The sequence below is a fragment of the Phalacrocorax carbo genome, chromosome 7 (assembly GCF_963921805.1).
Source record: "Phalacrocorax carbo chromosome 7, bPhaCar2.1, whole genome shotgun sequence".
In the NCBI taxonomy this organism is placed as follows: domain Eukaryota; kingdom Metazoa; phylum Chordata; class Aves; order Suliformes; family Phalacrocoracidae; genus Phalacrocorax; species Phalacrocorax carbo.
Window position 1 is genome coordinate 27,582,468 of NC_087519.1, and position 19,699 is coordinate 27,602,166.

Sequence of the window (19,699 nt, forward strand, 5' to 3'; positions counted from 1 at the left end):
ATTTGATGGAGTACATTGCGTACAGCTCTGTAATAGAACCATGCAGCTAAACAAAACAGCACAGAAGAGTAAACTCTCTTTCCAAAAGAGATCAATATGTTTATGGCAGATGTGACACTGCAGCCGTGATGGCCTAAGGACGTAAGCAAATCAACATTTACAGGGAGAGATCAAATCTTATTAGACCATAATATTTTAGTTGGGAGGAAAGAAAAAAAAAACAACAAAACAACCCACCCACAAAAAACAGAAGAGCCTTTGGGCAGAAAAGCCTTTCTTTAGGTCTAAAACGGAAATGAAAAACATCAAAGCTAAGTATCAGTTGAGAAAAACAGCTCTGAATTTAACTAAACATTTTAATCTGTTTCACATCTGAGAGTAAAGGTAGGTGGTACCTGTGGAGGAAATAAAAAACACATTAGCAGATGGATGAGCAGGGATAAAATGTCAGAGCTGCACCTCCTGTAAAAAATTTATAATCCACCTGAGAAAAGTAGATAGGTTAGCAACATGGATAGGGTGAGCAATGTGGAGGAGGGAAGCAACATGGATAGGGTGAGGAATGTGGAGGAGGGAAGTGAAAGACAATGTTTGCAAAGTCTATACCTCAATTACTAAGTCCATGACTTTTAATATCAAATAATGTTATAAGTTTACTTGCCTAGATTAGATTTTCCAAGGTGTTTGCATTTCTCCTCCAGGACATTAGACATTGAGTCGCTTTTTCCTTTTTGGTCATTTTTTTGATTGAACAACCTTTTTCATTCCTTTCGGTTGCTCCAGTATCAATTATGAAGGCAGGATTTGACTGTGTATCCAAATGTATACATTTTATCAAGTCACCCAAAAAAACGTAGCAAAATGACTGAATTTGTGCACAAGGGGAGAGCAACAGATGTCATTTATCCTAACATTAGCAAGGTTTTCAGTCTCCTACAATATTCTTGTACCCAATTTGGGAAGTTGTGATCTGGATGGGTAGACCACTAGAGGGGTGGACAAGTGGTTGAACTGTTGGGCTCTGGGCATAGCGGTTAATGGATCATCTAGTACCTGAAGGCTGGCACTGAGGGAGTACAACAGAAGTCTAACTGGAACATGTCCAGTTTCCCATTTTCATCAGACAGCTGGAGGGAGTGAGAAAGCATACTCCTGTCAAGTGTGCCGATGACACCAAATTGGCAGGGAGACTGCTTAATGACATGAAGGGCAAGACTGCTATTGACAGTCTGGATGACTGGGCTAACGGTACACTCAAAATTCAATGTGGACAAAATGCAAAGACCTGCCCCTGGCAAAGGAACCCTGCACCAACACAAGCTGGAGACTGACTAGCCCAGGAACAGCTCTGTGGAAAAGGACCTCAGGGTCCTGGAAGACAGCAAGCTAGACATGAGACATCCATGTGCCTGAGCAGCAAAGGACATCAGCACCCTGGGCTGTACAAACAGGAATACAGCAGTACACCAAGGAAAGTGATTACACCCTATTACTCAGCACTTATTAGCCCATATCTGGAATACTGTTTCCAGTTTTGGCCCTCTCAATGTGAGAGAGGTATTGATAAACTAGAACAAGTTCAGCAGAGGGCTACCAACATGGTCAGGGGGGTGGGAACACTCCCCTGTGAGGCTTTTTTTTGCAACAGCATATAGAGAGAGGACAACTGACAGTAGTCACAAACTGAAGAAATAGAGGTTCTGACTGCATCATGAAATAAAATGAAACAGGTTGCTGAGAGAGGCTGTGCAGTCTCCAGCCTTCGTGGTTTTCAAGACCAGACTGGAAAAGCCCTCAGCAATGTGGCCTGATCCCAAAGCTGAGCCTGCTCTGAGCAAGAGGTTGCAGTGAGACCTCCTGAGGTCCCTCCCAGCCTGATTCCATGATTGACCATCATTGTTTCTGTTCTCAGAGACTCTTCCAGTCCTAATATACCCTTTCTTGATATTTTTGGATGGAGGTTGAGGGGGAAGAGAAACTAGAATTGTGCAAAGTATTCAAAATTTTGGCAAACTGCAGTTGCAGTTTTATAAAGGACACAGTATTCATTTTATTCTTTATTCTCTTCCTCAGAGTTTTAAGACTGGATTTGGGTTTTTTGACCCCTATTAAGCATTAAGATGATGCTTTCATGGAATCATCTCTGGTAATCCTAAGGTCTTGCTCCTTAGCAGCAATGGTCAGCTCACAGCCCATCATTTTACGTATGAAGCAATGGCCGCTTCCTCTGTATGTTCATCATTTTGCAATCATGTACACTTAACAAGAGCCCAGAGTTGTTCTAAGCATGAGCAATTGCTCCTGCAGAAACCTGACAGCAGGACCAGTAAAGCGCTTCAGCGAGTATTCCCACAGGAGCTACTAATAAGCTTGAACAGAGGGATGAGAAACACCTTTTGTAACATTCACCTTTCCTTTCCAGTAAAGGTGTGGAGGGTGCAAAATACCACTACGTGTTGTTTTCACTTAAATTCCTACACTCTGACAATCTTCTGGGTTAGCAATCAGGTTGCGCCATCCTCTTTTTTTTTTTTATTAGTTCTGCAAAAACTCATACATTTACTAATGAGATATTCTTAAGATAATTTCTGATTTTGTCCTTTGCTTACACGCTATGTAAACAGATGACCTGTTCTCTTTATATGCTGCTTTAAAGCTTCCTGTAAAGAAGCTCCATGTTTGTGGGCAAATCTGCCCATCTGATGCAGAATATATGCCATCATAGGAAAATACCATGCAAAAGCTTTCAAAAAGGAAGACAACATGCCCAGAAAAGCCCAGGATTTAAAATATTGGCTCCCAAAGTCAGTCCAGAAACTGTAACGCAAACTGAAGACCAACACTAAGGAGGAGTTTGTTCCAGCTTGGCCAGCGTGCTTGAGAACACCACATGGTTCTGGCCATTCTTACAGCCTCACTAGGCCATGCTTAAGGAGTCAGACTTAAAGTGGAAGGTCTTAGGGGGAAAAAAAAAAAAAAAAAAAAAAATCATCAACCCAGTAGTGCTATATATATAGCACATTCATACTGGCAGTGTACTCACAGACAAACACGAAGAGGAGAATCAAAACCATTAACACCACATACACAGAACTTCCCACCAAAAATCTTGTTCCACAGTGTGTACTTCAAGTGATATAATCAAGAGAACTACATCTGATGATCCTGAATTAAAATGAAGGACAAAAAGACACACAGAACTTTTTCTGTATTTTCCAATAAATTGGCTATTTTATATAATAAATTAAAATAAAAAAGAAAGCCTCCTTAAATACTATGTCTAATACAGAACTGCTTCTGTATGTTCCCGTTCGTGGGCCAGCAATGGGCAAAGACTACTGAAGAACAGTAAATCTTTTACAGCAGACAGCAATATCGTCTGCTGCACTAGGCTAAAGAATAGGTTGAAACTCCCAATCTATACGCAGGATACGGTGTATGTCAATTACATGAATTTTTAAGATGTGTTAATAGATCTTCTGAGGCACTTAGTAAATATTATGCTGCAACTCTTCCATTCACATTAAGAGATTATCAGTTACTAAAAGGATGGTGCAAATGTCATTTGTCACTTAAAATCCATTACAACTTTCATAACAGAAAGGGGTCATGCTTACTGAGATTATTCTCATGTCTGGAAGAATGTTGTAATCGGACAATAACAACATAATCGTAATGTTCATGTAAGTAGCTAGCGAAAGAAAAAATAATACTATTATGAGCTCATTTTTATGTCCCTTTTTAAACACTCCAAACACTGTTTGTATATCAATCTGATAAATATTTCATACTACAAACCTTCATAAAGTTTGACATAGGGCTCATTAAAAGCCTATTTATGTGACCACAAGATGATTAGATGAAAAACAGTTTGCAGTCAATTTTAGATAGATGGATAGCAAAACAAAACTAAATTACACATACTGGAGGCCTGCCAGGACGGCCCCTTTTTCTTTTTCCTTTGACTTCTGCTTCTTCAAGCTCACTGCCAGCATCTGAATGTGCAGTAGTTTCATTTGTAGAATCCCTAGGGGGGAAAAACACTAGATAAATTAAAATGATTTGAAATCAACAAGTAATCTATAAACTGACTGATTAAATATTTAGCCCTAAACCAGAAAAATAAGGCAGCATTAAAAGGCTTGCCACATTTATTCTGCAAACTAAGGAATTAAGCATTGTTAGCCTTACCTTTTTATGGGCTGGAATGTCATATGATAGACTGGAAGTCATTTAAATTAACAGCTTCTTTTGAAACCACATTACACTTCAAAAACTGGCTATGTTAAACAGCACATTCTCAACATACCCATCCCACAAGGTATTCACTAGTATCAACTTTGTTTTACTCTTAGTAACTACTTCCGAACTGCTTTCAAGGCCATGAGAAAGCAAACTGGAGTTGAACCCAGCTATCACATCATTAGAACAGTTACAGAAGTTCTCACTCTGGTTACACCGTGTTTTTAGTCACACTTGAAGACAATGGTATTGTTCAGCTGTTAATAAAGAGAGGATTAACACTGACCGTGAAGAACAAACCAGAAAACTCACTTTGATCTGAAGATGTTTACGATTCTTGCAGTTAGAAAAATGAAAAACCTTGATGTTGCTCAACAACTATTAGCAGAGAAGTCCACAGTATCATTTTTCAGTCATTCCTGGACTTAAGACCATACTAAGTAGGGAAAACAACATTACCCCAATTCCACCCCCTCCCCAAGCCAGGTGCACAGGTACTTCTCTGCATTCAAAACAGACCTGACTGCTTGAAGAAACTCAGCTTATAGATGATCTTCTGAGGCATTAGGTTTGGCCAAATAAGAGACAAGCAAAACCATACCTGTTACTGATGTGCTTTATTTTTAGTTTCCAAAACCACCAGTGCATGAGATCTCTGTAAATTAAAGAGTAACTGTAATAATGTCCTAGATTACTAAAGGTGGATCAAGTCTATCTCTCAGAGATTTCTTTAAATCCAATATAATTTCCTTGAAGTGAAAGGAGTTAAATTGCTGTAAAAATTATGCAAGTGGAAGGTGAAAAATCAGATCTAGTCCATTGTTCCATACAGCCTCAAACATAAAAGGTGGCATCTGTCTTACAGAAACTGAGAAGCTTCCACAAGCCAACATCTACACATATCTTCCACCACTGTCTAGGGTTTGGGGTTTTTTTGTTTGTTTTATAAATCAGGAATACTTCACAAATTTGCTGTATCACCAAGAAAGCTATCTAGTAATGCAGATAGATACACTGATGTTTCTATCAGAATCAAGAATGTTCTGATACTTCTCTTTACTGAAATTACCATATTGTTCTAGGTCTGCTCTAAACCAAATAATTCTGCAGAACTATGATGACTTTCTAATATTAAGACACCACTATTTTCCAGCCTTTTCCAGTTTGCAAGCACAAAAACACAAAGGGGTCCACCGAAACCTTTACAAAAGCTAGAATGCAGTAGAACATATGAGTGTCCTTTTCTGAAAGTAACTTCAGTGGATTATCTCTATTCTACAGACCCCAGAAAATCAGGGACCCTAGATTAAAAAACAGTATTTGAGTACACTTGAGTTCCCAGATTACACACTTGTAAAACAGTATCTTTACAAAATACTGAAAATGCAGTTTTGTTTAGGTAAAATTCAAGTAGCTTTTGCCCTTCATAAAATATGAAATTTGAAAAACTCAGTATCAAGCTACGAATTAAAAACAAACCAACCACAAAACAAACCCATGAACAAAAAAACCCCAAACAAACAAAATCAAACCCCAAACCAAATAAAAGAAAGCCCGCACATAGTTCAAAATGGTTTGGTAAAATAGGGTCACCGGTGAAAAGCACCGCAGTGAATACAGCTGAAAACAATGCATATATGGATGGATGTATCCAGCCTTTACTCAAAGGCCAGCCATCAGACTGCAACTCAGTTTCACAAAAACATGTATTGCCTCACAATGACAAGTTTGAGGGTTTTTTTTTTGTTTGTTTGTTTTTTAATAACTTTTGAATACAGAAGGAACTCCAGAAAAATATTTGCTGCTTTCTATTTGTGTAGAGAAATTAAAGTATTCTCTCTTGCTCTCTACAAAAAAAAACAAGCTTCGCTCTGGTCTACATAGATCCTACTGGAAAAATTTTAGGCATGGTGTGGCCTAAGCAATACCCCCACTCCTGGGGAAATGCTGCAGCTTTGCTAGCTTACAAAACTGCATCCCTAATATCACCAGGATAAAGATTTTCCTCTGTTAAGCCCATATTCAGCAGTCCTCCGAGGCAAATGGCTCAGACATTTCCCTTGCAACACTGGAGCTATATAAATAAACTGTCCTACTACTATTTTGCGTGCATTTAGTCCACAGAGAACTTGACTTTGCTACAGCAAAGTCTAGGAAGACCGACTGAGATATGTTATTTAGTTCTGGAAATTTCAATTGCTTTGGAACGCTGCATATGGAAGGAACATTAATTATTAACTACCTTCTCTTCTTTGTCTTAAACAGACTGTGGTCTTAAACCTGATAACCATGCTCCTCTAATATTTTTCTGGTAAAACTTCTCTGGTTTGCTAAAAGCCTTTTGGGAAAGGCTCAATAAGGGTGAGATTCATCTAATCTAAATTTTAGACATATACAATGCAGAAAACAGAAAATCTTCAGGTGCAACATATGTCATGCTAAGGCCAGTGTCCAAAATTGGTCAGACAGTTTGCATTTCATAAATTTTTGTTTCTTTCCATTGATGGTAAGGTGATCTAGCTCAAACATAAATGTTGAAAATTGAACAAGATGAATCTTACCCTAACAATATGTGAGGCAAAGAGGAGGTTTCCTCTGGCAAAGAATATAAGTATATAAGGAATAAAGGGGAAAAAAATCAGGAAGTTCCTCTCAATACTCACATTATTTGGAATAGGGAGACAGGATCAAGGACAACCTACAGTCGTTGGCCGATTTAACATGAAAATAAACATAATTTCAAGTAGCAGGGAATTCTGTCCAAATCATGCAACTCCTGCACAAAAATGCCCTTCCACTGCAGCCCTGAGTCCCTTCAGTTTGGGAGGTAGTGCTTCTTGCTGCTGTCAAGGCCTTACAGTTACTCTAGATACACACACATGCCCCTTTTCTTCTTACTTCTGAACTCAGAGGAGGAGTAAAGCATCTTTTAAAAACCTGACAGAGCTGCAGGCAGTTAATACTCAATGAGAAGAGCATCTGACCAGCATCCATCTCCCTCATTCCCTAAGCATCTTGCAGAATTTCAAGGAAGTAATTTATCTGGTAGCAGTCATCCACCTCTAATAGACCAGAATTTTCCTATCCCTATTTTACATGTGTCTGACTACTCACCTGAGAGGAAAACTTAGGCTTGGTCACAATTTATCTTTCCTGCAGCTGTTCGGAGGGAAAATAAGCTGGGCCTAAGGAGACCTGCCTCATCTAAGAGGAAGAGGTGGCAGTGGCTAAGACTAAAGCTTTCCTCTCTAAGACACCTTTGACATCACAGAGACTTAAGCAAATTCGAAAGTGGCTGGAAAGCTGCCTGGCGGAGAAGGACCTGGGAGTATTAGCTGACAGCCAGCTGAACATGAGCCAGCAGTATGCCCAGGTGACCAAGAAGGCCAACAGCATCCTGGCTGGTATCAGGAATAGTGTGACCAGCAGGAGTAGAGAAGTGCCCATGCCCCTGTACTGGGCACTGGTGAGGCCACACCTGGAATGTTGTGTTCAAATTTGGGCCCCTCAGTACAAGAGTAGCTGGGGGTTGTAGTGAGGTGAGTGTTGGTCTTCTCCCAAGTCACTCACGACAGAACAAAAGGAAATTACTTCAATCTGCATCAGAGGAGGCTTAAATTGGATATTAGGAAAAATTTATTCACTGAAGGAGTGGTCAGGCATTGAAACAGGCTGCCCAGAGAGGTGGTGGAGTCACCATCCCTGGAGGTGTTTAAAAAACATGTAGACATGGCACTTCAGGGCATGGTTTAGAAGGCATGGTGGTGTTGGGTTGACTGTTGGACTTGATGATCCTAGAGGTCTTTTCCAACCTTAATGATTCTATGATTCTACGAAATTTGGCAGCGTGTGGGAGACATACAAGACTGGGGTGGACAGAGTAAAGCAGAAGTGATAACCCTTTTTAGGGGCTTAAATTTACTCTGCTTTTCTTTCTGGTTCCTGTTGTGATTAAAGCAGCCTAGAAAACCAGCAGTAACTCCAGCAACCCTCCTAAAAACTCTGGCTATTATTCCAAAGTTATAATAACTAGCCATTGAAACTAATCATATGATAATGAAGAATTAACAGATTACTGGGCAGCCCTTTATCTCTGCAAAACAAATTTACCTTCCTTGTACTATTACATAAAGGCCTACCTATAGAGCTTATACCACCACCACCCTTAAAAACACACCACACCAAAAGCCTATGTTTATGTATCAGATTTATAAATAAGAATGCTTCTATAAGCTTTTATCACAGTGTTGCTGAGGTGGCACAAGATTCTGGCAGAGATGAACTCAGTAATTGCTACCACCAGACTGAGCTGGGGCGGGGAGGGGAAGCATTCATGAAATAAAATGGCTAAATGCACAGGCTCATGAAGCATGGATGAATCAGCTCTCATAGCTGATCTTCAAAATCTAAAGAGGAACATGCCTTACAGCAAATATGAGTCATCCCGTTGAGAGAAGACTCATAACAGTCAGTCACCCAGGTCAAATACACCAGAGATTTTCTCCCTACATCTGAAACACCAATAGATGAAATCCTGTCTTCACTGCATTCTGAAGCCACTTCTATGAATCCAGAAAGATTAAAGATTTCTCCTTTCAGAGAACAGAGAAACCCAACAGAGAATAATCTGGGAGGGAATATTTGATATGGTCCTAAGCAAAGTACATTAATATATCAAATTGACTTTAGGACCCTTTTTTTAAAGGTACAAATAAGGCGTAGGTGTGGTAGTTTATAATACTTCAAAGCTGCTTATTTAAAAGCTATAAAGAAAACCTTGGCTTTCTCTGCGTGGAACCAGACTGTGCTTCCCAAATCTAGATGTGTGACGCTAATAGCACTAAACAAGATTCCTTCAGGTTTTGTCACCCTCAGCCATACCCCTTTTCTGATTAAAGTCAGGTTGGGACCTATGGTAATAACAGTTATTACTTTCTTTGATACCTCATCCACCCTAGACAATGTTCTGAGCCCTCCGGAGACTCAAAACCTTTACATGCAAATTCTGCTGATTTTCTGGTAAAAAGAAAGATCTCATCTTGCTTATGAGCAACCAAAGCTACATATATTACTAAAGATGACACCTCACCAACACTTTGCACAGTGGCATTAAATGATTCCCAACTCTACTGGAAAAAAACAACATAGATGTTTCCTTTCATTTTTTAACTTTGCACAATATTGGTGGCTCACAATCATCATCTGATTAAAGAACATGCCGACATCTTTAATGACCCTCAGGTTTTTCAGCTAGTGAGCAGAGTTACCAAATCTATTAATATGCACTTTTTAACCTTAAACTGTACAATATTTCATTTGCTTCCTAAGGCCATCTAGCTTCTTGAACTGGGAACAGGAATATCCCTTTCCTATTGTTGCCGTGACAGAATCTCCCAGCTTTTTGTCCCTGGGGCGTTCCACAAGCACACTCTCACTTTTTGAATGTGGCACATCCTGGAAAATACGAACTGAGAAAAATTTCTTCCACAACTACCCCTAAAGCTAACCAGAACCTGCCCAAGGGCTGATGCTTCCTGCTCAGTGCTATCCCCGCCATGTGCTCGCCCACAGAAGTAGTTAACTTTTTTTGAAAGAGGTGCTAAAAATATAAGAAAAAATTGCAATGCAGAGCATGTTGTTATTAAGGTCAGACAAATAACTTTACAATTTTCCAAGCATTCAGTTTTTTAAATAAAGGCACTTGAAATCTTGCTTTTGTAACACCATTCAACCCTGACAAAATTAGGCTCTTTTGCACCCTCTGATAATTCCTATTTTCAGCAAAAAAAATTAACATTAGATAATTACTGAATGTATTTGGTCTGTGTGGCAAGGTGGTGGCAGTGGGTTGGCCACAGGGCGGGATCTGTGAGGAGGTAAGGGGTTGCCCCATGCTGGACACGGCTAGTTCCAGCCTCCCCAGGGCAGGGCACGGCTGGGCAGCCACAGAAGCCAGCGTCACCCTGGTGAGAGCTACTGAAGAAAGGGCTGACTGCCATGAGAAGCAAGGAACCAGCCCTGCAAGCAGCAGGAGATGGGGAGATAGTGCTGCCAGCAAGCCAGCAGAGACACCCACCCCACTGCCCCTGGGGAGCTCACGCTGGAACAGGTACCCACACTGCACACCCATGGTGTGGGTGTGAGTGGAGGAGTCGGGAATGAAGGGGTGAAGTTGGACTGGGGAAAGGGGCAGATGGGAGAAGGGACACATTTTAGTTTTTGTCTTTTGTTTCTCACCATCAGCCAAATCTTATTCAGTTGGAAATAAATTAATTTTCCCCAAGTTGAGTCTGTTTTTCCCCTGAGGGTAATTTCATCTTATTTTCTCCCCCTGACCTGTTGAGGAAGGGAGTGAGAGCGCAGCTGGGTCAGTGTCTGGCAGCCAGCTATGGTCAACCCAACGCATCAAATAAAGCTCCATTTTGTTCCCGTTTCTAAAATTCTTTTCTTAATTCTACTTGATTTACTTTCTAGCTCCTCTCATAGAATTCCACTCTATTCTTACCAGTAGTTCACTTTATCCAGGTACAGTGATGTTCCCTTTTGTATAAGCCCCTCATATTTCCCCATGAGATCAAAACATGCTCACACCACTTGCTCTCTTCAGCTGCAGAGGCCAAAGGCTTTTTGCACAATAAATACAGCTCATTGTAAGAAGAGTATGTAACTGGAATACACAAATACAGTCAATTATGACTAAAACCCATTCGCATTTCTGAAATCTCACAACACTCAGAAGCATAAAAGTAGCAGAGGTCTTGTTTTGCTTTTCACTGCAAAGTCAAATCTCCATACATATAAATAAATATATTTCAGATAAGGTGTTTCATTTTTTTCCACACTTTTTCAGCATAGGACAACACAGGAACAGTCACACTAATCTGTACTTCTCAAGCTTGTGCTTTATCCTTTCGATCACCTGTCTGTTTACTACTACCTTTTTAACACTGAAGATTTCGAATATACAGAGAAACAGATACTCACTGTAGTACTGGCAAATCTGAAGTAATCATTTTTGCAGCACTCGTGAAAGTAAGAGCTACATAGAACTTCTTCTCAAAGTTATAGGACAATTACTTGGAAACCTCTTTCATAAAAAGAATGTCAAAGTCCAGTCTGCAAAAAAGAGAAAAAAATTGTTAGTTGTGATTCCAAAATAGTCATATATCGACTAAAAAACCCACTGTAAACAAAAATGGTCAGTTCTGAAGTATCATAATTATGAAACCACATGACATTTAGAATGGATGTCCCCAGGACAGCTTAATCATGTTCTTGCATTGAGTTTTTACAATTCTGTTTAGGTAACTTTACTAGCTTTTTTTTTTTTTTTTTTAACGTTACATAAGCTATTTTGCATTACCTCCCATTTTTGTTTACAGTAACTCTAATATAAAAACACTGAGAAAAATTAAATAAACAAGACAAATATTTAAGCAATCAGAGAATGTGATGATCCAGATTTAAGGAATCTATTTTCTAGTCACACAACCAGCTAAATTTGCAAGACAGAAGTTTAGTTTCATGGGAAACAGTCTTTCCTAGTTTCAAATCAAGACAAGAGATCTGCACCTAAAAATCATAGAAGTTTTGATTTAGGCAAAACAAAACCAGTAAAAGATAATATTCCTAATAACATTCCCTTTAATGGAGCTACAGCTATTCAAATTAGATAAACTGGCTTGCAGAGTTTAATATGACTGAATTTTACAGAAGAGTAGTCAAGCAGCTGTTCAACTCTAACTGCAATAGAAAGTATTTTAGCCTGGTGAAACCAAGGTTGTGAGTTTAAACAATAAATTAGACTGCATCTGTAGTACCGCTACACCCACTAGTAAAATCTCTCTATCCAAAAGACTAATCAAGGAATTGACTATTGACAGCAGACACGACACTGTTAAATAATGGCACAATGTGACAGATGCACTAATCTTTGATGCAATAAAACACAGAACTGCCACCCCATTCTTCCAGAAAATGCAAGTTCTGGAAAAACTGAAATTATTTATTTCATCCTCCTCTTTTACAGATCTTGGGGTAATATAAATAGCTGCATGGAGCACTGCTGTTGAGGAATAGTAATGAATACCAAGGACTTAACTGTATGTCTGGAAATATGGGATATTTTAAATCTATTATTTAAATATTTAATTTCTTCTCAATGGGCAGCTGCTTCTGTGCTCTAGTAGCTTTGCACAAGACAGCAGAAAAATCAAGCCAGAAAGAGGTAACGTGACTAGCACCACTGTATCTAAATATAACCGCACCAGGGTAAGCAAAACAGCACAACACGTGAAGTACTATTTTCAATCCTACTATACACACATCAGTATTTACCAAAACCATACCGTACAGCATGAACAGACTTTTTTGCCTCTGGTTATTAGAGTTCCGATTAAACTCACAGATGCATACAACTAGTTCCTCCAGTACTTACTACTTCATGCTACCGACAGTTTTACTTACAGCATCTCATCACCAAATGGGATTTTTTTTCCTATATACTACCATCTCATAGGCCATTTTTTAAACTGTATCATTAAAAAGCCACCTTTTTGCAAAACAAATGTTCACAAAAGATAAGTTTGCTTGAAATGACAGTTACCACTCTAGCATTAACAATTTAAAGGGGATCATTTTCCACGGCCAGTACACCAGGTTGGTGTAAAAGCTCTCCAGTTTCACTATAACAAACAAGCAGCCTGAGTTCTTCCAGAACAAAAATGTTACATGATATGCTATTTGTGCTATTTCCATAACTTGGTTCTATAAGAATGTTTCTTCGTTAGACACAATGTTTTAAAGGATGTGATTACTCTTAACAGGGGAATGAAATGCCCATTCAACAGCATCAAGCAACTATTTCAGGCACTTGTAAGAATTTATTATAAACAAACATAGCATCAGATTTAATTAAGTTCTGAGGTGATTTTCTATACCATGAGAAAAAGGGAATGTTCAGATCTCTGAAATGGACAGGGTCACTACAGTCAGAACAAAATGCACTCTGGTAGTCACAAAATACCAGTATTTAGGTATAATGTAAGAATATTTAATAAAATTCTAAAATAGAAGAAAGGTTTTGATTAAGCTTCTGCAAATATTTTTTCCTCCTGCCATGACAAGTAGATGTACGCATTTTTCATAGAGTCATAGAATCATTACGGTTGGAAAAGACCCTTAAGATCATCAAGTCCAACTGCTAACCTATCACTGCCAAGTCCACCACTAAAGCACATCCTCAAGCACCATGTCTACCCTTCTTTTAAATACCTCCAGGGATGGAGACTCAACCACCTCTCTGGGCAGCCTCTTCCAATGTTTGACAATCCTTTTGGTGAAGACGTTTTTCCTAATATCCAACCTAAACTTCCCCTGGTGCAGCTTGAGGCCATTTCCTCTCGTCCTATTGCTTGTTATTTGGGAGAAGAGACCAACCCCCACCTCGCTACAACCTCCTTTCAGGTAGTTGTAGAGAGCGATAATGTCTCCCCTCAGCCTCCTCTTCTCCAGGATAGACAACCCCAGTTCCCTCAGCCGCTCCTCATAAGACTTGTTCTCCAGACCCTTCACCAGCTTTGTTGCCCTTCTCTGGACATGTTCCAGCACTTCAATGTCCTTCTTGTACTGAGGGGCCCAAAACTGAACACAACATTCAGGGTGTGCCCTCACCAGTGCTGAGTACAGGGGCACGATCACTGCCCTGCTGCTGCTGGCCACACTATTCCTGCCAGGATGCCATTGGCCTTCTTGGCCACCTGAGCACACTGCTCAACAGTATTCTGTAATACCTTCCCTTTGTTTAAAAAGTATAATTTTTTTGTACACACACAATTACACATGCACTCACACGCACACACTGCTGTGTATGCTAACTAGACCTCAGAGGAAATCTACCCATCTTAGATCTTAAGATTATCTAATTCTAGCAGGATACCAGGCAATCTTACTTTTCAAAAGTTCAAGAAAATTGATGTGCGTTTCATGTGAGATATTTTCCACAGATTACTAAGGCATCCTACACAACTGTTATGTGGAATTTCTTTTTTTAGTTTTGTTTTTTAACTTAGTTATCACCCTTTACAACTGTTGCGCTGTACATGCTTGGATACAGTAACCAGCAGTACACAACTGTTCTAGGGAATGCTTTCACATGTACAGTAGAGTGTACTTGCTCATGGAACACTTATTCAAAAAGAAAAGTCCTGGCCTAGAAGAAAGTACGGAGTGAAGGGTATAAAGAGCCAGAAGGAGAAGAGGGGAGCTGTGTCATTCAGAAGCAACTGAAGAATCAAGGAAGCTGGACCCACAGCCTTAACGTGGTGGAAAAGGCAGGCAACCTGACCCACAGGGAACTGCAAGGTCTTGTGGTATTTTCACAAAGTCCCTATGCTAATCAGGAAACTGCAAAATAGCACTGGAAAAAAAAAAATCCATCTGTATGTGGTTAGGTCCAGACTGGACCGTCTAGAAGATGGCAAAGTTGCACTTCTACTGTCTGTGTTAATGAAAGCACTTAACACGGGTTAAGCCAAAGAGTGCTAAAATACAAGAACTGTCAGTGCTGATGAGCTGGAAAATGAACAGCTTGGGAGGCAGAAGCCCCAGAAGACAAGGCACAATCCTGCCCATTTTGTGGGACTGACCAGAAGTGGAGTCACACATTGCATGGAATAATGCCTCCCCTTACACAACCCAAGTCATCTGTATCCCTCCACACATCCAGTACAGTCCTGCTGGCTATTCTGCTCTGCATGCTAACTCTTTCCTCCTCAACCCAGACACTGAGCTGAGGTTAGGAAACTCTTAACAGTCCTGGGATAACTGCCTTGCAACTTCCCTCAACAGTAACATTCCTCTAAGCTCAAAGAAACACCGCCACTTGCTTCCAAAATTCAGTCGTAAATTACCACCCATGTTGCTTAGGCTTGGTTTGGAAATAAAGTCAGTCACTATAGTGACTAATGAAAAGCTTTGTACTTGGAACAGAGTTCTTGATTTAGTCGTGCAATGAAGTTTGACAACTGTGGAAAAATCATTGACCCTCATGGACTACAGAAATGTGAACCTTCACATTTTTTCTGGTTTTAATAAAAGGAACACCTCTTTCTTAAAGACGATGTTCTTATGAACAAGAAAATCGAACTCTTCTCCTTTCTGTCCTACTCAGCCTGAGGATTAAGGCATCGATAAAAAATCCTGAAAGCTTGACAGGTGCCCATTTTGTCACCTTTCTCCTGGGGAAAAGAGGAGCAGGGGGAGGAACACTTTAGTTTTGTATTTTGCGTTATTTAAACTATAGTAAGCACAATATAGCTGAACAAGTCCTTTAACTTGTGGTTAACTGCTTCTATTTTAGGAGTTTAAAAAAATCTGATGTTTTCGTTCAATCCCAATTTTTATGACCTTAGCATGTTTGCAGCTATTTAAACTTGCACATCTGTATTTTAAGATTACATAAATTTATGCTGGCATAGTTAAAAATGACCTATAGAAGAATATAAAGCAGGCAGTAGAAGAGACCATTCAGTTGAAATATAAAATGGGAAAACAAGTAAACGTTTCTTTTTTGCTTCTATTTTTTTAACCACACACAATAACCAGGGTAGACATAATGACCATTGTATAAAACTGCTTCTTAAACAAAAAAGCAGCCTTTTCTAGTAAGTTGTCAGTTTTATGATAATTTTTCTTCAATAAGTATCTAATAATGAGCTTAGCTTTAAGAAAGGCTCTACAATTTTACAACAACAAATCTGATACATGCATTCCATCAATATTTTCCATAGTTTCCACTAACATGTAGCTACCTATATTTTTTGCAGTTTTTAGATTGTTATTTGCCTCCCTGGTGCTGAAGTAATCTACCTATTTTAGCCAAACAACAAACAATCAAATGAAAAGATTGACATGAACCCTGAAACCTGACAGAGTTGTTCCAAGCAACTATCTGGTAGCAACAACCGAATCCAGTTCAACTAATGTTATCGTAAACTAGGTACCTACACATTATAAAGCTGAAACCAAAACAAAAACCAAACAAAACACCCTGATTTTGAAAATACATAGCATCATTTAAGGCCAAACAAGACAAAGTTTATTTATCCTATCTTTAAGATAATTTCACTTAAGTTGTACACAAAATCTAAATTTCACATTATCATATTCTAGTACTTAAACCAAGATTGAAAGTCCAGTTGATAGAAAAATTAACACTAAGGACTAGTGAGTTCCTTCAATGCTTCAAGTACAGAGCAAGCTCTGCTGATGCATGGCCTGCAATATTCTTAACGCAGTCTAACTGTGATAGAAGGAGCTGTTATTATTAGGAACAACTAGGCCAGTGCACCATGGCAATGCTTTGTCTCCTACACCCTTCAAAAGCATTCTGGACATACTGTTATTACTCTACATCCCTCTCCAAATGTGTGTCTGCACTGTTACTCTTATTCATTTAATCCCCAGTAGGACCTGCAGTTCCCAACTTGCAAAAACACATCAACAATAAAAGCAAAGAACTGGGAGAGTTGGTTGATATACCAGGTGCTCCAGGCTGTCCAGGTCCCACTGAATGGCAGCAGAAGCAATGGACAAACAGGAATCTCATTAAGTTCAACAAAGGGAACCGCACAGCCCTGTACCTGCAGAGGAACAACCCCATGCACAGGTTTGGGACTGGCCATCTAGAAAGCAGCTGCTCCAAAAGAGATCCAAATATCCTGGTGGACAACTTGAACAGGAGCCAGCAATGCGCCCTTGTTGCAAAGGCCAACAGCATCTCCTGGGCTCCTTTAGGCATGGTACCACTGGGACATCAAGGGGGGAGACCCTTCCCCTCTACTCAGGGCTGAGGCCACTGCTCAGGACTGCATCCAGTGTAGACTCCCCAGTACGAGAGAGACATGGACATATTTTGTTTTGAGTAAAGGGACAATTTTGACAGTTTGGCATGTGGTTTGGCTAGGGGTCTTTCAGAAGGATGGAGTTATCAGAACAGCAAGCTGAGGATGGACATTTGGTTTATCCTCAGAAAATGTCAATAAGAAATTAATACATAAAACGAAAGAGGGAAGCGAGCTCACTGAGGTGATGCGTATAACAAGAAAAACATGAGGCCAAGAACAAAGCGAGACTGTACACAAAATTAAAAGCATTCAGTAGATGTCCATTATCATTGACTAAAGCTTCTTTTTATTTCCAGGTGTGTTACATATACACATGGGAACAACAATTATCACATGGCAAGCCCTAGCTGTCCACTTTACATTGTCTTCAATTCCAGTTGTCTCCTCAGTTGCACTAACATGTAGAACTGACTCTACAGGCAAAGCAGCTGTGCTGCTTCCTCTCACCAAATGCTTTCAGCTTATAAAGGCACTGCCCAGTCAGCCAGAAAAATAATCTCAAGTCTCACTTTCTAGTGTGCAGACTTACTCTGTGCTCTTCACAATTACGAACGCAAGACCTTACACTGAAAAGTTAGGCAAATCACTTCTTGCAGAGCTGGGAATAAAATTCTTAAATCACAAAAAACCTCCAAGCATTAAGTCACACTATCAGGTTTCTATACTTAGTTTTCAGTCTCTAAAAATATGCAAGCTGCCAAAACCAATCAGTTTTTCTGTATCTTCTGCTACTATTTTCAGAAGGTAGCAGCTAATTCCTGTACTGTGCATGTCTGTGCTGATGCCCTGACACTAAGATTACACAGGAAAGCTGATATAATCTTTTAACCGTGGCTATAATAATGTAGTAGATTCAAATGCCGCACATCGGTCAGACAAATTTGTTTGGTCATCTCCAGAGTTTACTCAATAGTTTAACTATATTACCATATACTGCTTACTTATAATGCCTAGGATTGCTAATACTAAAGATATAAATCAAATGCTTTGTGGCAAACAATTGCCTGTAGATATGGCTTGCTCAAGAACAGAACTGTTATCCTTTTCAGTTTGTAATCTTTTAAAATAGAAGTAAATTTGAATGACTGAGCATATGAAAACAAGCTTGCTTTCCCTTTGTTATTCTTACAGACTCTTCAGGCATAACTGTTCCTCACTTTGCGGATACCCGGTGAGACACTTGACCTAATTTTCTGCAGCACTGAGCATTCACAACTGTGACCAAGATCACAGGGAGCTACAGGCACTCCGTCACTCATAATACAAATAATTATGGACAGATTGCACAAGACTAAGTGTTAAGGCACTGAGTTCTAATTCTAGTCCAATATCTAGATGATTAAGATCTAAATTAACAACTTGCTCCTTGCCATCTGTTCATCAAGATAACATCAGCTATCTACCAGCCTCCTACCTACCTACTTTGAACATAAAATACACATAATGAAATGGTCTCTATAAAGTTAGGTTCTATGATCCTCTAATTGTGAGCCTGAATAGATGGATCCTTGAAGTCTTCTGCTTCTCTGCACTTGGAAATACAAGACTCAGAAGAAGTTTTGAGAAGATAAACTCACTTGTGTTTTTAAGGTAATGCAAGAGTCACAAAAAAGTCAATGGGACAAATTTAAAGTTGAGAGAGATTTTGCCTATCATAGACACTGTGCAGTCATCCTCCCAAACACAAGACTGAGCAATCAGTGAAAATGTGCAAAAGATTGAACAATAGTACAGCTAGCATAAGTGTTCACCATACCTTAGGATAAGGTTTTAAAAGGTATCTGAGGTATCACGACATTAAATGCTTCCCCCCAGAAAGGGCCGTCTTGTTCAGCTGATTTCTGAGCGAGCTAATTCAGCTCACTAAAATGGCATAAAACTTCTCAGGGTTTTGCACAGTTAATTTTAGTGGGCTAAGCCAGGGCTCCAGGTGGCCCAGAAACACCTGTACACTGGAAAACAAGACAAGAGTACAGCTGGCCACAGACAAGACTGAAGGAGGATGACTTCTTTTTCAATACATGAAAACTGCTGCAAAGGCAATGGAGGGGAAAAATGAACTCTTTCTCAGAGTAAGAAAAGGACAAGTAATATCCTTCTCTATTTTGTGGACAAGGCTTATTCCTAGATTAAAACAGCTAGGAAAAAACAGACAAGGCTTGGGGAACACAGCCTGCTTTGGGTCTGGAAACATGGTGTTACTTTAACTGTGTCTGCCAGAGGGGAAAGGGTGAGAATCAGATGAACTCTTGATATCCCGCCGTTTCTTCTAATGTTTCTGTGACTTTACCCTCAATCAAATCCATGTGTGACAATAATTAAAAATAAATCCAGTGAATAAATTCACACTCAAGTACTTCAGTGACTGCTTATTGCTGAAAAATAATCCACATCTAGAGGAAGGCAGGAATCCCTGGTTTAGGCAAACACATTTAGACAGTCACACAGGCTTTGGATTTTCATCGCTGTACAGCACAACAGGCCAAGAACGTAGAGAGTCTACAGGCACACCAGAAGCAGTGTTAATAGATTTTTATGCTACCTCAGAAGAG

General features: G+C 39.6%; 1 protein-coding gene across 3 annotated transcripts in view; it reads right to left on the reverse strand.

Annotated features, from left to right (window-relative positions):
- The window catches only part of STAG1 (STAG1 cohesin complex component), a 205,751-nt gene that overhangs the window by 152,009 nt on the left and 34,043 nt on the right, over window positions 1-19,699 (reverse strand). For all 3 annotated transcript variants that reach the window (XM_064457180.1, XM_064457181.1, XM_064457179.1), the window contains exons 2-3: window positions 11,227-11,358; window positions 3,925-4,027 (exon numbers count right to left, since the gene is read on the reverse strand). In XM_064457180.1, the coding sequence (XP_064313250.1) occupies window positions 3,925-4,027; window positions 11,227-11,255 (132 nt within the window). In that variant the 5' untranslated portion in view covers window positions 11,256-11,358. The remainder of the gene's footprint in view (window positions 1-3,924; window positions 4,028-11,226; window positions 11,359-19,699) is intronic.